The sequence below is a fragment of the Capsicum annuum genome, chromosome 4 (assembly GCF_002878395.1).
Source record: "Capsicum annuum cultivar UCD-10X-F1 chromosome 4, UCD10Xv1.1, whole genome shotgun sequence".
In the NCBI taxonomy this organism is placed as follows: domain Eukaryota; kingdom Viridiplantae; phylum Streptophyta; class Magnoliopsida; order Solanales; family Solanaceae; genus Capsicum; species Capsicum annuum.
The window spans coordinates 6,021,464-6,039,380 of NC_061114.1; the positions used below are offsets into that span (position 1 = coordinate 6,021,464).

Consider the following 17,917-nt stretch of genomic DNA (forward strand, 5'->3'; position numbering starts at 1 on the left):
CTCTTGTAAAATGGGATTTTACTTTCTGTTCAAGAACCTCCTGAAGAATGGGAATTTACTTTCAGTTCAGGACCCTCCTGGAAAATGAGACAACGCTTTGAAAAATGAAATACTACTTTACTATAATTTTTGTTTGGGATAATTTTCATTCTAGTTTTAATTTGGGTTTTAGGGGCCCACCTGAAGAACAGGGTGATAAAATAGCAAGTCAGAGGCCCGCCTGAAAAACAGGGTGATGAAATAGCAAGTCAGGAGCCCTCCTGAAGAAAAGAGTGAAGAAATGAAAAGTCAATTGACAAAGTGATGAAATAGCTAGCCAGGAGACCACCTGGAGAACAGGGTGAAGAAATTGAAAGGCAAGCAACAAATTGAAGAAATTGCAAGTCAGGAGCCCGCCTGAAGAATAGAGTGATGAAACTGGAGTCAAGAACCAACAAAAGCTGTACAGATAGGATTTTGTAATTTCATTTATGTTTTAACTTGTAATTTTCATTTTTGATGTAATGACAGAGCCGCTGACCGGAACATCGATGGAACCTCACTTTACTCTCCAACTTGGTATAGTCCACTTCTCTTCCAACCCTTTGAGATACTTGTGACTTCCTCATGACTTGGGTAGATAGGGTGTTCGACAGGATTCGATTGTCTTTCTTCCTTTTGTTTCTTTCTTTGAATAATGGTCGGTTCAAAATTTTGTCTCGTTGTCTACTTCTTTGTCTGAAAACACATCATGTTTACATTCAAAGGGGGCATGCTGTAGACACCTAATTTTGTCCCTCCCAAGTTCCGTTTTTATTCATTATTTTACCTCACTTTATCATACACTTTTACGCACGTGATTATACCCTCCATAAAATGACAAAAATAACAAAATCCCTAACAAACTTTTATTCTTTTTAACATCCTAACAACCTACCCAATTAAAATAAACCACATCATACCCTACCCCTACCCCTACCCCACCTTACTACCCTACCTACCCTTCCCCACTACCATATAATTCTCATTCTCACCAGAAACCTCACTCTCCATCACCATATTCACATATCACACACAATAACTAGAGAAAATAGATATACGCACAAAAAATTTACCAAAAAAGGAGAGGGTCATCGAAAAATATACCACGCACGCATCAAACACACATACACCAGATCGGAGGAAAAATTGGATAGAAGAGAGCTTGAGGGAGAGAACAGTGAAGGTCAATCCGATGACCTGATCTCGTCGGATATCGAATTAGCATCTAAAACGACCAAAATCAACGAGTAACATCCTTTTGCCGGCGGGCTCTCACCGGAAATAGTTCTTCCACCAGATATATGCGTAGTTCTTATCACCACCAAGGTCATAGGAGCTCCGACGAGTTCGAATCTCATCGGAAACAGCAAAATCGGCGAGTAGCAGCAAGCAGGTAGATACGAATATGGAAAATACTCCTTTTTCGGCCAATTTTTTCATCGGAAAACTCAGTTACTGCATCGCTTGCTATTCGTCCTGGTCTCTATCGAGTCTTTCGAGCTCCGATGAAGCTAAATCTTAAACCCCAAACATGAGACTGTCGTGTAGAACCTATTATTCCAGCCAATTTAACAGAAAATTAGTCATTTGTGTCAATATCTGTCGGCAGTTCAGCATTGAATTTTCGTCTTTCATCTAATTATTTCGATCTGGGCTTATTATTTTTTTACTCTTGGGTTGTGAGATTGAAATTTTGTTTTTGGGATTTCTGTTCAGGATTAGTTGTTTCTATTTGAGATTTTTGATTTCGGATTCAAATTTGTTCGAAAAATTTGTGATATTGAGTTGGATCTTTGTTAGGGTTGAGGTTCGATTCGAGGCTATCGGGAGCGGGCTTCTTTATTTTTATCAAGCAATATTCTTTGAAAGTTCCAAGTTGAGGTCCAATTCTAATTTTCCCCTCTTTTATTTCATTATTTATTATATTCGATGCATCGAATTGAATATTTGTGTGATTGGTTGATCTTTGTTCTTGGTGAATTTTGCTCGTGTTTGTTCCTTGATTATGGATCGTATGGTGAAATGAGGCCTTGTTCGAGGATTAAAATTAAGTTATTTGGGGAATGGGACTCCAAAATTGATAAAAGTAAATTTGGATAATTTTTGATTCGTTGATGATGTTGAAATATGATAAGAATCGTGATAGGTCGATTTTGATAGGAAAATAGAAGGTTCTAGTAGGAAAATTTAGAACTTTTGGATTGTTGAATGTTGAAAATGTTTGTTGAATGGTTTTATTTTATGAATTTGGATTGATTGTATTCATTCGCCGGGGAATGCCCCGAGGTCATATTTGTATTTATTCACCGGGAATGTCCCGACGTATCATGTACACGGAGGACGGTCGTGATGAAGGCCCGAAGCATCGGGTAAGGCATTGGAGTGTAGTTTAGGATTAGTGTAGGTTAGCGTAGGTTTACTTTTCAGTACCTTTTTTCATTTCGGGTTGTAATAATTGGACTGGACACTATATTTTTGGACTGGTTTTGTTTGTTTGATTGATCGTTTTTGTGTTTTTTTTTTATGGTTTGTACATTCATAGTGTTAAAATTAGCTGATACGGTCCACCAAGCGACCGTGGTCGAACCACAGGATTGAGGGGTGCCTAACACCTTCCCCTCGGTCAATAGAATTCCTTAGCTGGAATCTCTGTTGGCAAACCAGTTTAAAGAGTCAAATGGTTTTCAAAAGGATTTTCCACTGGTGACTTAGCACACCAGATTATGCCAAGTGGCGACTCTGATTTCAAATGTAAAAACAATCCTTATTCAAAACAAATCGTTTTCTTTTGTCACTTAATAATAAAAACCCTTTCGAAACTTAAAACTGAATCTTTTTTGGGGTTATAAAAAGGGGTGTGACAGGAGATCCTCCCATGTGCTATCCTCCACAGGTCCATTGAACCATTTCACCAACACATGAGTCACTGCAGTACCCCTTTTCGGGGCCATTCGCCTCTCTAAAATAGTTTCAAGATCCAGAATCACATAACCAGACTCTGTATGAACCTCCGTCAACTGAACAACAGCTACATGATCACCAATTCTCTTCTTAAGTTGAGAGATGTGGAAGGTAGGATAGATTTTTTAGTGAGGGGGTAGAGCTAAAGTATATGCAACTGAAAGGACCATAAAACTTTGCAGACATATTTTTAAAAGAACAGTCCTTAAGAGACACTTGTCGATAAGATTGTAACAGAAAGTAAACCTGATCACCTACTGTATAAGTCCAATCAGTTCTTTTCCTGTCATCTTGGATCTTCATTCTACCTTGATCTTTCTCTAGATAAGACTTCAAATCCCTTATAGTAGTCTCTCTTGCTTGCAAACTTCTGTCCACGATAACAAGTGCTGAATCAAAAGATATGTATGGCAATAAGAGAGGTGGTTTTTGTCCATAAACCTCTTCAAAAGGAGTGAGATGAGTCGCAGTATGGTAGGTGGTGTTGTACCACCATGCAGCAAGAGGTAACCACTGAGGCCATTGCTTGGGTTTCTCAAAGGTCATGCACCTCAAGTATCACTCAAGACACCAATTAACAACCTCAGTCTGCCGATCAGTCTGAGGATGGTAAGCTGTTGAGGTAAGAAGAGAAACCTTTTGTAGACTAAATAATTCCTTCCAAAACCTACTAGTAAAGACTACACTGACACAATAGTTTTGGGCATCCCATGAACCTAAAGACAATGTCTAAAAAAAGTTGAGCAATATCCAATGCATTATATGGATGTTTGAGGGCCATGAAGTGTGCAGCTTTGCTAAGTCGGTCCACTACAACAAAAATTACCTCCTTTCCTTCAGCTTTAGGAAGACCCTCAATAACGTCTGTAGATATATCTTGCCACACCTTCTCACGTATTGGCAAGGGCTGCAACAAACCAGCCGGAAGGGTAGTGTTGTGCTTGCATCTCTGGCAGGTATCACATACCCGAACAGAATGATAGACACCCTGTTTCATCCTCTTCCAATAGAATTCCTGTCAGTATTTATCCTCTTCCAATAGAATTCCTGTCAGTATTTATCCCAGAATGACCACCCATTGCACTGTCATGATAAAGTTGCATAAGTAGTTGTTGTAACTTAGCATTATTGCCCACCTTCATCTTATCCTTCCTACTTAGAACACCACCATGGAATCTGTAATAGGGTTTGAGATTAGCACCATTTTGCAGATCTTACAGTAGTTTGTATAGTGTAGGGTCTTGCTCCCAAGTGAGCTTAAATGCATCTAGAATATGAGCTTGTACCCCTATATACTGCACAATTGAACATGATCATAAAGCATCAGCAACAACATTCACCTTGCCAACTTTGTAACTGATTGGATAATCATAACCCATCAATTTGACCAACCACTTTTGTTGAATAGATGTTGTGATCCTTTGCTCAAGTAAAAACTTAAGGCTCTGATGGTCAGTTTTAATTGTGAAATGTCTTCCTAACAAATAGGGTCTCTACCTCTGCACACTAGTCAGTAGAGCTAGTAGCTCTCTTTCATATACAGACAAAGATGTCTTCTTTGCTGATAGTACTTGACTTAAAAATGCTATTGGCCTTCTTTCCCATAGTAGAACAACACCAATACCAACTCCTGAGGCATTAGTCTCTACTACAAAAGTTTTAGAGAAATCAGGTAGGGCCAATATAGGGGCAGAGGTAATTGCAGACCAAAGAAAATTATCTTTATTTAAGAGGTCAGTTAAGACCTTAGCATTGCTCCTATATCCTTTTATGAATCTTCTGTAATAACCAGTTAGGCCTTAAAAGCCTCTCAGACCCTTGGTGGTGGTTGGTTGAGGCCAATGTTTGACAGCTGAAACATTTTGACCCCCAATGGAAACACCTTGTTCAGAGATGACATGTCCTAAGTAGTCAATTTGTTAAACACCAAAAACACACTTGCTTTTCTTCACATACAATTTATAGGATCTTAATAACTTGAAAGCTTCTTGTTAATGTTGTAGATGAGCATCCCAGCTGCTACTATATATTAAAATATCATCAAAGAATACAAGGATGAATTTCCTGAGATAGGAGTGGAAAACTTGGTTCATCAAACTCTGAGATGTGGAAAGAGCAATAGTCAATCCAAATAGCATGACCAAAAACTCATAGTGACCATGGTGTGTTCTGAAAGCTGTTTTAGAAATGTCTTCTTCATGTATCCTTATTTGATGGTATCCTGACCTAAGATCCAATTTGGAAAAAATTTTTGCACCATGTAACTCATCAAGTAATTTTTTTATCATTGGTATTGGAAACTTATCCTTGATGATGTGATTATTCAGCTCCCTATAGTCCACACACATCCTCCATGTACCATCATTTTTCTTCACCATCATAATAGGAGAAGAGTAGGGGCTAGTATTGTGTCTGATAACACCTGAAGACAGCAATTCCTCAACTATTTTTTCAATCTCATATTTTTGTATCACAGGGTACCTGTAGGGTCTGAAGTTGACTGGAGGAGTACCTTCCTTCAAGACAATCCTATGGTCATGTGATCTGCTAGGAGGTAAGCCTTGTGGAACCTCAAAAACATCCTCAAACCCACTCAACACCTTTTGTAGATCAGTTGGAATGTCTGATGGCTCATCCTTCACTTCAATAGAAAACAAACTAGCTGCATCACCTGTTGTTCTTTCCTTCATGACTCCCGTAGATATCATACACAATTCAGCTGGTTGAGTCAATAGTTTCTCTATTTTCCTATGTTGCTCCACCTTCACAGATGGAGGTTGAAGACCTCTAAGTGACACCTTTTTTCCCATAACAGAAAACTCTATTTTAGTTGTCTAAAGTTCCACACAACATATTCCAAGGTTACCAACCATTGAATGCCAAGAACTATGTTGCAACACCCTATAGGAAGTATTAACATATCATACTTAAACAACAGACCTTGCATCTTCCAAATGAACTCCTTGCAGACATAACTCCAATCTACTTTATTTCCATCAGCTACAAAAACAACAAAAGGTCTAATACTGGATAAACAACATCCCAACCTCTTTTCCGTAGTGAGATCTAGGAAGTTGTGTGTACTTCCGGTGTCAATCAAAACCTGCACATCCTTGTCATTCACGGAAGAAGTAACTTTCATGGTTTTAAAGTCATAAACACCATTCAAGGCATGTACAGACACACATGGCATGATAGACCCCTCCTCATCAGTAGGAAATCCTTGTGCCATCATAGCACACAATTCCACATTATTCATGACACCCTCATTTTCTTCCTCTAGAAACTCTAAAGATTCCTCTACCTCCATGGAAAATAACTGTCTTTTGTTCTTTCAAACAAGATTAACCCTGTATTTTATATCACAGTTATAACAAAGACCTTTTCTTCTATCTCCTGGGGACTTAAAAACTTAGGTTTGGACCCTTTTAGATTTGGTACATTAGTGTTTTTCGGTTGAATTGTTTTGGAGAATTGGTGGGAACTAGAAGGTTGTGAAAAAATTGGTTGTTTGAAAGAAGTTTTTGGAGCAAAAGTAGAATTAGGGGTTTTTGTGGTCTTGTTGTTCATGAAATTAGTCCGTTCTTGGACCCTTGCCAAAATGATGGCCTTCTTTAAGGACCTAGGTGCAAACATTTTAACTGGTAAACCTACTTCAGGTTTCAACCCTCTTGTGAAGCAACTAACTACATGCTCATCAGCTAGTTCAGCCCTAGTTAAGAGTTTATCAAATTCATCAACATAGTTTTGAACAGAGGATACCTGTCGTAGATCCTTGAAATCTCCCATCGGATCATTAAAGAGTTCCGTTCCAAACCTTGCATACAACAATTTACATACCCACCCCAGGCTGACATTCCCTCGTAAGCGTATTTTTCATGAATGTTTGATGCTATTGCAGTGCTTTCCCTTCCAATCTACATGAGGCCAATTTAACCCTTGAAATTGCTGGTGTTTCATCCTTCTCAAAACACCACTTTGGCTTATAAATGCAATCCTTCAACCCAGTTCTATCAAACTTGGGGAATTCAACATGGTAATTTCAAGTAGGCAATTGGTATTCCCCCTCTCGCGCTACGCCTTCCCTCACAACCCCAGGATGTTCTCCTCCACTTTAATTGGGGCTTCCCTATGCCTATCAACCTGCCCCGTACAAGGTCCATTCTGTTGTTGCCCTTGGCCAGCTGCCATTGCTGCAATTAATTACTTGATTTCTGTCATTGTGTTTGCAACCTTCACATCAACAATGTCACCCGTCTTCGAAATATAGGTTGCAATTCCCTCTATAGAACCTTTCAACGTATTGATCTCCTTACGTAATTCAGGTAAACTAGTATTATGATCACCCATAATGTTCTAATTCAGAGGAACAACCTGTCTGTAATACCAATGATATAACCCCAATTTATTGGGAAGTGTAAAGAGAAAGAGAAAAAGTGTTCTAAGGAATAGTGCTGAACAAACACCTTCAAGAGAGAAACAAAGGAAATTTACTTTACTTGACTTTCAATTCTCCCAAAAGTTCTATTAATCTCCACAATTACAAGCTAATATAGGCACTGAATCTCTATTGAGAAATTGGTGGGAAAATCTGTTATGAATCTGTCATAGCTGTTTCCTGAAACAGTGGAAACAGTGCACACTTAACAGTTGTAATAGAATTCTATTAGAAGCTTCTTATTTTGCTGCCTAATTCCAACTAAACTCATTGAACTGAAATGTATTTAATAAAATGCTAAAACAGGAAAATATGTAAATTGGAACATAACAGATAGTTTAAAAAAAATTCAAGAACGCCCAACAATGCTAAATTATATTTGGAATTTGTTTCAGCAATCAATTTTCCAGGGGATAGCTAACGGAGTGGTGGGACGTGTTCTATGATATATTCAAATTTAATCAAAGTCCACGCAGATATTGCTAAATCCACCTCGTGTTGGCGAGGGATAAGGTAGACCATGAGATACACATGAAAATGACACAATTCCAAGAGCCTCCAATTGCATAAGTTTGATTAAAGTTGGTATTTGTAGTTACATTTTCTTGTGTTACCACCTTCCACCAAGACTCAGTCAAATGGGAAGAAATTACCTAGCATGGTTCATCTATACTTGAACTTGAATCCTGGTATTCTATGATTTTCACTCACTTTATTGACTGCTAGACTACACCCTTGGGCATAGAATGATGAAAGTGTAACATAGCTTAAGTTCATGTCATAGCTCTAAACTCGACTATTTAATGTCTTTTCTTCTTGAAAACATTATAATATAATGTAGAATCCATTTAGTCTATATGTATATTACTTCTTATAGAATTTTTTAAAAAGTAATCAAAAAGGCATGATAAAGAACTATGAGAGACAAATCTAGAATTTAAACCCTATAAGTTCAACCTTTAAGGTTCATATTGAACCTATTGTATTGTATTGTATTGTTGAAACTATTGATCCCTACATACTAGAGATCAAAATTTTAGTAGATTTTTACACATAACTTAATATTTTGCATTGAAAGTAATCAGTGCAGATGAACCCAAAGTAATGAGTGCAGATGAACCCAGGTCCACGACACTATACTCGCCTTTTATGTAAAGCCACAGTTGATATTAAGACCAAGTCTTCAAACAATCGTGCGCAACATAATACACCCTTGGAGTATTGCTAATTCACAAACTATTCAACAAAGGACCTGATCGAAGCTTAAGTCAATATCTATAAATCCCATATGAAGTTTATCTTTAAAGATGACAAGCCTACTACAGCTCGAAGATGTACTTTCCTGCAGAAAGTTGGTAGCATGGCAGTAGAAATGTTCAAACTCGACCAATAGGAGAAGTTCTAGGTTTTGTTGTCTCAAATGAAAGGAATACTTACACACAATAAAAGTCAATTTTTGCAAAATCAAGATTTCTTCTTCATAGCAAAAGCAGTCTCTTTGAACACAACTCATACATCATCAAGGGACCTGATTAAGTGCTCATTTAGTCTTATGGTGTCTTGAGTTGTTTGTGTTTTACTCTAATATTATATACAAGATAATAATATTTTATCTTGTCCAAGTCTTAGCTCGAGTCGCATCAGTTATAGGTAATTGATTCAGTTGTTTGTAAGTTGGTCAAGTTTAACTTACCATTAGGGGATTCGGATGAACCCCCTAATTACAAGGTGGCTCCACGACTGTCCGTATTGATTTTTTTTTTTTTCATGTTGATTGGAGAAAGCAAAAACTTCTAATGTTATTCTACTCATGATTGAACATTCATGATCGCAACTTTGACTAGAAAAAATTAAAGTTCTTAAAATGAACAAGTAAGAAAATTCATCTTTGTTCATGGCATATATAACCTACATATACTGTATAACAACTAATGAATTATGATCTTTCTCAAGTTTATCACCTTCTTAATGCCATGCCCAGAGGAAGATCATAAAATTGCATGATCTTGATTAGACTAGGGAGTTTGTTGCATTACAAACCTAGAGCCAATGGAACAACCTTATAACGATCATTAGCAAAGAATCTGATATGAGTTTTCGTTATAACAGAGAACTATTTAATCGTCCTTGAAGAGCTAATAATTGACAAACAGCATTCAAACAGCCATAACATTCATACACTAACAAAAGTTGACATTGGTATCTAGTTCAAAATGCATATTAAGTCGACGTATAAGACTATAAACTAACTTAGGTTGGATCAAATGTGCTATCAAGATCAATGAAAAAAGATTCTAAAACATAAAAGGCTATGTATTTGAAACCAATACAATGAACCTGCTTCAGAAGGTTCTGGAACTGAAGCCTAATCTTTTTAAGTGGACGGGAGTTTGGTTCCATCTGCACAGTTCGTTCAAAGTTAGTATCATCCCCCTCTCCCTCGTCCTGGAAGGATAAAACCTTGTCACTTATGTCCCAACTTTGAAATAACAAAATAAAATTGTTGTTGTCTCGAAAATCTAAACATACTTTGCCCTCCAAATGTTGAGGCATACTTGTAATCTACTCCATTGGTTGGCTGTATGACACATGAACATCAAAAAGAGTTAGAGATTGATATTCTTATTCACGAACGTCAACAACCAAATCGATGACTTACATTATGAAATATCTACACGATAACTATTTATCAATTCAATTTTACAGTCATAATTGCATTGCATAAAACCAAATGGAAATGTGGTTTTGTTCAAGAACAAAGAAAAATAGATATAACATGAAGTCAAGTGAACAAAATGCAGAAATGCTGCTCCATATGAGCAGTAAACGTAACATGTTGTTACATAGAATCGGTTACATATGGCACCCCTTCACTCATATGATCCATCTCAACAAACCTTAAATTTGTCCTCAGTTCATCCTCAGGTGTCGTTAGGTGGAAGGCCGGCTCCACATGAGATATATCGTGTACCTATAGTTAAACAAAAGAGCGACATTACTATAGAGATTAGAGCCGTCAATATAGGTCAGGCCCATTGGACCGACCCAACCCGACCTATAATTTGATGGTATTGGCTTCAGCTTTTGCAGCCCATTTAAGAACAAGGCTTCTTATCCCGACCCATATAAACCTGTGGCCCGTGGGGCTTGAGCAATACAGGTTGGGCTAGCTCGTGAGCCAGTCCATAAGTCAAATAAATGCAACTATTTAGATTGTTTATTAGTATTTTTAATTGGTTCAAAGGATATCATGTCAAAAGTTATTTAATTTCACTATTAGGAATATTTTTGGGGTGTTCGAGACTTGATTAACAAGTATTAACAATATGTAATATTGTATGATAATATTTATGTTTGTTAATCTTCTAAAATTAAAATATAAAATATTATTTTTTAAAAAGTGGACTGACCCGTGAGGCCCGCAGCCAACAGAGTAATGGTGTGGACTTGGTGTTTTTGATCCATCATTTTGATGGCCTGGCCCATTAAACTCAAAGCTCGTATGAGCTAGCTCGTGTGGACTAGTCCGAATAAACTGGGCCGACCCGTATTGACAAATCTAATAGACACGCTACAATATATAAAATTAGGCTCAAACAATTGTATGGTAGGATAGCTAACCGATGTAGCAATATTTGGAGAATAGGTTGGCCCATCAGAAGGGATATGATATCCCACATTGTCAGTCGTCCATGCATCCTGAGAATTTAAAAAAAATCATGTCTTTAGATTAAATAATCGTCGAAAAGATGAATTTAACTTGAAAAAGTTTAGGTAACACCTTAACATAGGATCGTTAGGCCTTCTCAGCCTGATAAGTATTGTATATATCATAAAATCCGTCCCACCATTCCATTAAATATCTATCTGGAGATTCGATAGCTAAAAAAAATCGCAAAAATTTTAAAAAAATAGCCATTAATACAATTTTAGAAATATGAAAAATACTTTCTAATAAAATTAACCTCAAATAAGTGCACTAAAAGCTTCAAAGAATGATATTAATGATCTATCATTCCATCCAATCTATTTTATTTGAAAAAGGAATAACTGATAATTGAGGTGTGTTTTAATATATAGATATTGATGGTTCATGTAGGAAAAGAGAACACCTATAATTAAAGATGTGAAACTTGTGAAACTATGATAATTCAGATGTGCCTTTTTTTTTTTACCATTATCTCACTTAAAAATAAAGTCAAAGGAATAAAAGGGTATTCAGATACACAAAGCATGTTGAATTCACCCATAGTCTGAGTTATAGCTCATTTCTACAACTATCCTTGAGTTATAGCTTATTTCTACAACTATCCGTGAGTTATAGCACATATGGAGAAAACCTTTAACTATCACTATCGTTCAGATAGGAAAAGAAAATAATTGATTCGGAATGACAATGGGGAAAGACAAGAGAAGGGCGGGGCAGTACAAAGGTTAAACGGATAGGGTAGGGCGATAGTTAAATGGGGCAAGGCGGGACAAAACTTTGGATTATTTAAAAAATGCATTTTAATACATAGATAATAATAGTTCATATACAATATATATATATAATATTAAATTAAAGGAGCAAAACTCGTAGAGAAAAAGGTGTCAATTTAAATGTATCTTTTATCATAAACTCAAAATAAAAATAAAATCAAAGGAATAATATAATTATTAAAAAAACAATATAATCATCAAATAAAAGAGTAGCCTCCATTGTATTATGTCTAGTATTTAGACAAATTTGACTTTCCTTCGATTTAGAATAGAAAATTATTGATATGTCTTATGTCGGGGTAAAGCTAGTATACAATGAAGGGGTTGACCAACTGCGAAAATTTACTTTATTTATATATGGTTAAAATTATTTTTTGTATATATATAATAGACGATGAACCCTGGATACAATTAGTTCATGTGCACACTTTTGAACCCCTTCAATAAAAATTCTGACTCCATCACTAATATTGTGACAGTGAAATCTACCAATAGTATTACATAATTATAGTACTCCAATTACTATAACCCAAGCATCGACAACTACTTTCATGGTTACACGTGTAAGTTATAAGTCACACGTAAATAACTTTTAACAATTATTTTAATGAGTTCAAATCTACCATAAATTTAAATTAAAAAACTTACCAACATTTCTGGGATTTACAACATTTGCTTCAATTGCAAATATCTCAGCAGTCTTATGCATCCCCTTTGTAACCAAGTAAATATAGATATACTTATCCATCCTAAAAATTTTCAATAGAAAGTCATAAACTTTTTTATATGAAGGGTATGTTTGGTATAAAATATTTCTCGAAAATAATTTGGTTTCTAGTATGCAATCTTGCGATAGGTAAGTAAGAAAAAAAATACTTATATATAATTTAGCAAAAAAATATATGTAGAGGCGGGAGCGAGTCAGGGTGTGGGGCCTTGGCGATGGTGGGAGTGGAATGGTCAACAGGTAGGAATTGGGGGTGTTGGGTGGATCGGAGAATACAATAAACATTTATAATGTTTTATAAGTTGGTTTCTTGAAGTTTGGTAAGTAAGCAAAAAAGATTATTATCTCAAAAGTAATTTATATGTAATTGAACAAAAAGAATAATATTGGGTTGGAGGATATATATAATAAGCATACAGTAATGTCACTTATAAAATTTATTTTTCCTATTTCCATTAAGAAGTTATTGTCTTCATTTTTTAATGAAGAAAATATTTTTCAAAAATTTTATTCAATCAAACATAAGAAAATACAGAAATATTTTTCAAAAAATATTTTCCTTTCTACCAAACACATCTTAAAAGGTGAATAGTTTGAATTCCCCCCTCTACTATTTTGAATTGGTCAATTGTATCCTTAGCTAAACTTTTGTGTCTATTCATGGCCTTGGAATTAACAAATTTTGTTGTATTTACTTGTACAATTAAATAAGCTCTTGTGTGAATAAGGTCGTTTCGTAAGGTGTATAACAACAATATAAAATGTGGTGTAGTAATAATTTTTGTGTTAGTTATGCTTGTATTTTTTAATAAGGCGTTTGATTTAGTTTATTAACAATAACATGAATTGCATAGTTTCTAAAACAAAATATTTGTTTATAGTGTGTCTTTAGTTATTGTAAACATGAATTCTCATAAATATAGTGGAAAGAATGTGAAAAATAATTTGATGGACAATTATGTCTTTAGTCATTCTAATGCAGTACTACAGCTCGGCGGGGAACTTTAGGACGTCCTCGGGTGTCGTATGCATTACAATTCGTTGTGTTACTAATATCATGGATTTAGATGTATTAGTAAAGCACACCTTAATATCTAATAAAATGTATAACTAATATTTACATTAGTTATATATAGGATGAAAAAACAAATGGTCCAAACAAGGTATTAGTAATACACAAAGCTAATACATGCACTATTTTTTCTAATTCACTCCACTAAACGAAAATATGTCAAATTATTTGGGAAAAAAGAGTTACTTGTATTTATTCTTTTAATTTATGAGTAAAATTTAGTCCCTTCATTATGCTTTATTTGTCAGATTTTGACTTGACATGAGGCTTTAAAAAGTAAAGAAGAAATTTAAATTTTATAATTTTAAATAAAATAAATATATGTATAGGATGTACCAAACTAATCTTTAATTTTGTGTTTGAACATGTTATGTAAAAATTTAAAATTAAAAAATAATTTATAAAAAATATCTTGTAAGAAAATGGATTAAAAAAAATTGAAACAAAGAAAGTAATATGCAAAGTTCCTCGATAAATAAATTTTTCCACTTTATTAGTATTAAGTATTTAATAATCATGATAAATGAAATACACAGCATTTAAAGTTGGATTTCATATGAACAAAGAAATATATGAAGAACAATATTGAGTTTTGACGGCTTAATTTATACGACACACATCAGATAAAGAGAGTATTCCTTTATTATCAGAAAGACATAAAATGATTTTTTTTTTTCAAATCTTTTATTTGTTATAATGGAGAGCCTGTAAAAATATATAAGCAATTAAAAAATCATCTCACTCAAAAACATTGACAAATTTTAATCCAATCCATTTATTTACCATTTCTAATTTAATCCATTTAAATGTAGCTCAACCATTTCCTTAAAAAAAAAAAATAGTGAAAAATCATTTCCTTTTATTCAATATGTTTTCATTTCATCATTATATTTCATCATATATATTACTCGTTTCAATCAAAACATATATTTTATCCCTAATTTTACAACTTAAGAAAGTTATCAAACACCATAAAAAAATGTCTTTAAAAATATATGTTTCAAGATAAAGCGTGTTTTACATAAATTTCTTTGATTAAGACAAAATATTCAAATATAAAATAATGAGAACATTAAAGGAGAAAAAATACATATAGTAAAAGATTTGTAAACTAGAGTTAAAAAAAAAAAAAACTAAAGCTACAAACATAAAAAATAGAAAACAACATCGAAAAAATTAGCTAGGATAAATGTTTTCATTGAGAAACTCACATCATTTGTGCATTCAATGATTCCATAATTTCTAGAATAAGTTTCCCTTCAAAAATAAATTAAAATAAAATAAAATAAGATAACAATGAATGAAGAAAGTAAAAAATGAGAGTGATAATTTGTACAAAAATTAATAATTCGCAAAACATAAATAGAAAAGCAAACCCAAATAAACAAAAAATTAAGTTGACTGAAATATAATGATAGAAAAGAGAGATAAGATTACATTTAAAATTTTCTTTAAAAATCCAAGAATTTCATTTACTAGTCAACTAATTCAAATTACACTTTTTTTTCTCTTGCAAAATTTTCATACAATACTTTCTGTACAATGTAAAAACAGTCTATAAACTTTTGTATCTTTAATTCATAAACCCATAGCAAAATTTTAATCAATAAAAAGATTTTGCATAAAGTTATATAACTAACCTCAAAATCATACAAATTTAACACGAATTAGCAACGGATAATTTTTATCAAAATAATAAAATCCCATTGTTAATCTTATTTAACGATGAATTAATTAATGGTAATTACGCTAGCTATATGCTATTTAACGGAAAATAAGTGACAATTTTTGTAAGTAATTTTTTATTTTTGTAGTTAGCATTTTTATTTAGTGTAGCGTTCGTTTTGGATTGATGTAGACAAGTAAAAGCGAATGGAGAAAGTAATTCATGTAATTAAAGAGCAACAAGGCAATAAATACATTTTTGACCAAACATAAATTTAGTTTGCAAAAGACAACAATTTTTTAAACACCTCACTTTAAAAAAATGTGCATATACTAAATATGACTTTTGTACAATTGGATAATCACCTAATTAATTTGTACAAATCCCCTAAAAGTAACAGTTAATACTTAATCATCTATTCTTAATACTTGTTTAAATTTACATTTTAACTTATTCTATCTACCTTATTTTTTAACATATAATTTTAAATATTGACAGTGTAAGACAAAAAGGTCAATCAAAAATAGGGAGTGAAGGAGATAGGAAAAAAGTAATTGTAAAATGGTGAAACTTTCAACCTTCATAACTTTGCGCTCGAATATCGATTCAAGGCAATTTTTTTTTTAAATTTGAGTTTTTTTTCGAGATCTACGCGGACAAGCAGCCATAAGGTGGATTGGTCGAGTAAATTTTCTAAAAAACTGCTTCTAAACCACTCAATCGACACTTTTTCCCGATTCGATATGCAATTTTAATTCTTCTTTAGATAAAAAGGTGATGAAAAACAAATGATTCAAATATCAAAATAGCAGGGTGTGCCATTTAGGCATTTCAGGGAGGCTGAGGAGCATCCCAGTATTGCCTATTTGTGTGGGCGGGGCCATTTGGTTGGTCAAACAGGCGAAACGGTGCGAACAAGGTGTTTTGGTGCCAAATCGGTGTGCCATAGCTCATGTTTTTGGGGGTTGGGCCTGGGTTTCGGGGGTGCGGTGGACCAAAAATTGACCCGAGCATGCCAGGGAGGCTAGGGAGCGTCCCAGTATTGCCCGTTTGTGTAGGCGGGGCCATTTGGTTGGTCAAACAGGTGAAACAGCACTAACGGGGCATTTTGAGGCTAAATCGGTGTGCTATAGCCCACGGTTCCGAGGGTGGGCCCGAGGTTCAGAGGTGTCGTGGGCTGAAAATCGATGCGGGCATGTTAGGAAGGTTGGGGAGCATTTCAGTATTTCTCGTATGTGTGGGCGGGGCCATTTATTTGGTCCAACAGGAAAAACATCGAGAACATGGCATTTTGTGGCAAAATTGGTGTGCTATAGCCTACGGTTCTGTGGGTGGGCCCAGGGTTCGAAGGTGTTGTTGATTGAAAATCTACCCAGGCATGCCAGGGGGACTGGAGAGCATGCCAGTGTTTTCCATTAGTGTGGTCGGTGCCATTTGTTAGATTAAATGGGAGAAACCACACGAATGGGGTGTTTTGGGGCCTAATCGGTGTGTTATAGCCCACGGTTCTGGGAATAGGCCGGGGGTTAGGGGGTACCATGGGCCAACAATCGACCTGGGAATGACAAGGAGACTGGAGAGCATCTCAGTGTTTCCTGTTTGTGTGGGCGGGGCCATTTGGTTGGTCAAATAGGTGAAACGGCGTGAACGGGGAATTTTAGGGCCAAATCAGTGTGCTATAGTCCTTAGTTTTGGGGGTGGACCCGGAGTCCGAGGGTTTTGTGGGTCGAAAATTGACCTGGGTATGCCAGGGAGGCTGAGAAGCATCCCAGTGTTTCCCATTTGTGTGGGAGGGTCCATTTGGTTGGTCAAAAGGGCGAAACAGCGTGAACGGGGCATTTTGGTGCCAAATTGATGTGCTATAGCCACAATTCTGGAGGTGGGCTCGAGTTCTGGGGGTGTCATGTGTCGAAAATCAACCCAAGCATGCAAGGAGGCTAAGGAGAAACCGAGTATTGCTCGTTTGTGTGGGCGGGTCCATTTGGTTGGTCAAACGAGTGAAATAGCAAGAACGGAGCATTTTGAGGCTGTATCGATGTGTTATAGCCCATGATTCTAGGGGTTGGCCCGGTGTTCGGGAGTTCCGTGAGATGAAAATCGACTCGAGCATTTTAGGATGGCTGGGGAGTGTCCCAGTGTTCTCCGTTTGTGTGGGAGGTGCCATTTTATTGGTCAAACAGTCGAAACGGCATTAACGGGGCATTTTTAGGCTAAATCGGTGTACTATAACTCATGTTTCTAGGGGTGGTCTCGGGGTTCGGGGGTGTCATGGGCTGAAAATCGACTCGAGCATGCCAGGAAGGCTGGGTAGCATTTTAGTGTTGCATTTTTGTGTAACACCCTGAAAACGGGTCCCGGAGCGTCACACGGTGCTTGAGGCTACGAGTAGCCCCAAGCTGACCTTTTGAGCAATTTTTATTCAGTTCAACACAAATCAATGGGGTTTCCATAAATAACCCTCAAATATCAACATAGTAATCATCATCCAAGAATAAATGAATTTCATAAAGATAACAAAATACGACTTATTAGTCAACTCCCAACATCTAT

General features: G+C 35.5%; 1 protein-coding gene and 1 long non-coding RNA gene across 2 annotated transcripts; both read right to left on the reverse strand.

The window, feature by feature from the left end:
* Positions 1-1,205: 1,205 nt before the first annotated feature.
* LOC124897897 lies at positions 1,206-3,528 on the reverse strand. Its single transcript, XM_047411492.1, has 2 exons — positions 3,229-3,528; positions 1,206-1,439 (listed from the first exon to the last, which is right to left on the reverse strand). The coding sequence occupies exons 1-2, from the start codon at positions 3,526-3,528 to the stop codon at positions 1,206-1,208; spliced, it is 534 nt and encodes a 177-aa protein (XP_047267448.1).
* A 6,032-nt stretch (positions 3,529-9,560) lies between these two features.
* LOC107853260 lies at positions 9,561-11,385 on the reverse strand. Its single transcript, XR_001669713.2, has 5 exons — positions 11,202-11,385; positions 11,042-11,119; positions 10,318-10,391; positions 9,950-9,998; positions 9,561-9,865 (listed from the first exon to the last, which is right to left on the reverse strand). It is a non-coding gene; the product is annotated as an uncharacterized LOC107853260 (long non-coding RNA).
* Positions 11,386-17,917: the final 6,532 nt, after the last annotated feature.

What these genes read in the sequence shown, in the direction of transcription:
- LOC124897897 (XM_047411492.1), bottom strand. Translation starts at nt 3,528, where the DNA reads ATGACCTTTGAGAAACCCAAGCAATGGCCTCAGTGGTTACCTCTTGCT. An exon ending in CTTATACAGTAGGTGATCAG is followed by an intron (nt 1,440 to 3,228) that starts GTTTACTTTCTG and finishes TGGCCGAAAAAG; the next exon opens with GAGTATTTTCCATATTCGTA.